The 3650-nt window shown below is 40.7% G+C and overlaps 1 protein-coding gene across 1 annotated transcript; it reads left to right on the top strand.

The window, feature by feature from the left end:
* Positions 1–869: 869 nt before the first annotated feature.
* Positions 870–2234, top strand: LOC122075250 (DNA damage-repair/toleration protein DRT100-like). Its single transcript, XM_042640208.1, is given in 2 exon segments — positions 870–1298; positions 1300–2234. Coding segments are annotated over 2 exon segments (1218 nt in total). The 5' UTR covers positions 870–884; the 3' UTR covers positions 2104–2234.
* Positions 2235–3650: the final 1416 nt, after the last annotated feature.

The raw sequence follows: 3650 nt of genomic DNA, 5'->3' as shown, positions 1-3650 counted from the left end.
TTATGATATCACCTTCAACTCAATATCAATGTATGGACCCCGAAATTGAGATACAAACTGATGTATCTGTTGAAAAGTATTTTTAAAGTGATGATTCTCAACTCAAACTGAACATACATTACTCCGAGAGTGTGTTGACTATGTTGACAACAATGAACAACATCATAGCAAAGTCACATTATTCAATAAGACATGGATATGTGTGGTGTATGGACTTAGAATTGGTGTAATTGGTTGATGTTCAATTATATATTATAAAACTTATAATGAGACATGAGATATATATGCATTAGTATTGGATATTGTAGTTGTTTTGAACATTACATGCAGGTATTCATGTAATAATTCATTAATTTATATGAATATACTGTTGTTTATTTTTTTTCTTATTTATTTGAAATTTACACATTTAAAACCCGTATTGTCCGTTTTCCATTTTTTTGTCGTTCTCTGTTTTTCTGACCATATTGTTTAAAAAATTTTACTGTTTAAAATCCATATAGGCTGATCCATTTTCTACAGGAAAAAAAAAAAAAAAAAATCATGCTGATCCATTTTCGACCTCAAGATGGTCGAAGTTTGACCCGTTGTACAATTCAACTACGTACTAATAATGTAAATAAACCTCGTTAATTAACAATAGGACCAGGACCAGACATCAGACCATGGTTTACTACCCCAAGTGGTTCGGGTAAAAGCTCTAAAACCATCAAAGTTTGGATCCACGTGCCCACACCAACGCCGACTGAGTTTGGATCATCTCCACGTGCATGCAGACAAAAATCTTCCTAAATCAACGGCCTAAACTTTGGCATCAAACACTCAGAAAAAAAAGGAAAAATAAAACTTGTAATTCTATAATAGAACCAGGGACAAAATCGTCAATGAAAGATTATATAAACGTCACAACTGACAAGTTCCCATGCTTACAGCTGCCTAGCCTTCAACGGCTAACGAATTTGGTAGCAGTGGTACACTGCTTCACTACCCATTTGTCAGAGATGGGTCACCTCATCTTCTCCATCGTCGCCGTCCTCGTCGCCGTTACAATACCAGTCATTTACTCCTGCCCGCCGTCAGACCGGGCAGCACTTCTAGCCTTCAAAGCAGCATTACATGAACCATACTTGGGCATCTTCAACTCATGGTCGGGCAATGACTGTTGCCAAAACTGGTACGGCGTTAGCTGCGACCCTACAACTCGTCGTGTCGCCGACATAAACCTCCGGGGAGAATCCGAAGACCCCATCTTCGAGAAAGCCGGTCGTTCTGGATTCATGACTGGTACAATCTCTTCCCTCCATTTGCAATCTCATGTACCTAACCAACATCGTCATCGCCGACTGGAAAGGAATCTCCAGTACTATCCCCACCTGCATCACCTCCATCTCTTACCTCCGAATCCTCGACCTCATCGGAAACCGACTCACCGGTCAAATTCCGTCCGACATCGGAAGGCTTAAGAGACTCACCGTCCTCAACATCGCCGATAATCAAATCTCCGGAGGGATTCCGTCATCGATAGTCAACCTTCCTAGCTTAATGCACCTGGATCTTCGCAATAATCGCATCTCCAGTGAGATCCCTAGCGACTTCGGGAAGCTCACGATGCTGAGCAGAGCGTTACTGAGTCGGAATCAGATCTACGGACCGATTCCGAGTTCGATCTCGAACATCTACCGACTCGCCGATTTAGATCTGTCGGAGAACCAGATCTCCGGACAGATTCCGGAGTCACTGGGGAGAGTACGGGTTCTGTCGACACTGAACCTAGACAGCAACCGAATCTCCGGCCGGATCCCGGCGAGTTTACTTGGAAGCTCGGGCATAAGTATACTAAACCTGAGCCGAAACTCGATCGAAGGTTTCATACCGGATTCTTTCGGGAAGAGATCGTACTTCACGACTCTTGACCTATCGTACAACAAATTGAGAGGTCAGATACCAAAGTCGATATCGTCGGCGGCGTATATAGGTCACCTGGATCTCAGCTACAACCATCTCTGCGGCAAGATTCCGGCGGGGTCACCGTTCGATCATCTTGAAGCGTCATCGTTTGTTAGCAATGATTGCCTGTGTGGGGTTCCGCTCAAAGCTTGTTGATGTTACGGCCGATACGTTTCGCAGCGTAACGTAAACTACCTTAAAGCCACAGCCATTAAGTTCTTCTGTATTAATTAATTAATTAATGGATATTTAGTAATTAATTAATTAAAGAAATGCTTTATTTTTAATTGATCGTATGATCAGTGTTGATTCTGTTGTTGAATGTTATTACTCCCGAATTGAAACTATAAAGCAATGAAATTGGCATGCACGTGAAAGAAACAGAGTCATGTTATCATATTTACGATCGTCTCCTTGAAAAAAAAAAAAACATTTGTAGTGAGTCGGTGACTTATGCGGAGTAGAAAAGACAACACATTCCCAACATTCCATGACCACAAGTCTAACATTTTGTTTTGTTTTGTCTAAAGGTTTAGAGGTCAAGGATGTAAACGAATGGTTGAAAATTTTTATTTCTATTTGAATCCATATCCATTTGGTAAAGGTATTCCGTCAAGGGGCTTTTCAGATGGATTCACATACAATCCGTATCCAATTTGTTTACATACCTATGAATATCTAGCAAATACTTTTGATTTGTCATTTGTAAAATTTAAGCATATCCATTACATGTACTTTTTCACCAATTAAAACATTAACGACATTCACTCTGCAAAGTTTTAGAATCTGAGGGAAGGGGATCGCTACCAAGCTCCGTGACCACATGGCCTTACAACCTTCCTCACAATATCTTCACATTTTATTATGTTTAAATTGAAACTTAAAATGTGAACTGTTAAAATTTCAGTCTCATCCAACTCAGCATATGACGTAATTAGATTGGACATCTATAGGACCGATCGACATATTGCTCGAACTGCATTGACAACAAAAGTTGATCATCACATGCCAACTAAGGTCAGACTGAGAACGGCTCCTTCCCTAAGGCATCAAAGAGTTTAGCATGAAAAAGAGAATTCAATTATTTAATTGGAACAAAATATTGCGATAATCCCTACAATGCTTAAACAATATAATTTCTACCTAGGGTTTCGAATATCATATGGAATAAATTCGACAAAACGACTAGAGTAATTATAACTCACTTTTTTAACCAAAAAAAAATTATAACTCACCTTTAAGGTAGTCAAATAGCTCATCATCTAATTAGTCACGTTCATGTTCTGGCTTGGATGGACCCATCCCTAAACCGACTCCCGTTTGTTCTTCTCCTCTTAAACTTCCCCATCCATGTGAGAGTGTGAGACCCACCAATTACTCCACCTGCCTCCCCATTCGTTCCCAAAGCAGCAGCAATTAAAAGCTTTTCACCACAACTGAGGCCAGAAACTGTAGACCGAAAGCAGTAAAGACAGGGTGGTCAGTCTTGTGTGAGTTAATTCGCAATAAACAAACCGGTCATGACTCATGAGACCGAGCTCCGAAGGCTGTTACTTACGTGGGCCTCACTGAGTTTACTACCTATTAGAGGGGCGCGCACACACACACACACATGACAATGGCACACTCATGGTCATGTGTGTACGTGGGCTTTATTGACTCTCTCTCTCTCTCTCTCTCTCTCTCTCTCTCTCTCTCTCTAT

This window comes from Macadamia integrifolia, chromosome 4, assembly GCF_013358625.1.
Source record: "Macadamia integrifolia cultivar HAES 741 chromosome 4, SCU_Mint_v3, whole genome shotgun sequence".
Taxonomy (NCBI): domain Eukaryota; kingdom Viridiplantae; phylum Streptophyta; class Magnoliopsida; order Proteales; family Proteaceae; genus Macadamia; species Macadamia integrifolia.
The sequence above is the reverse complement of the archived record's forward strand: the minus strand, read 5'-3'. Positions and strand labels throughout refer to the sequence as shown.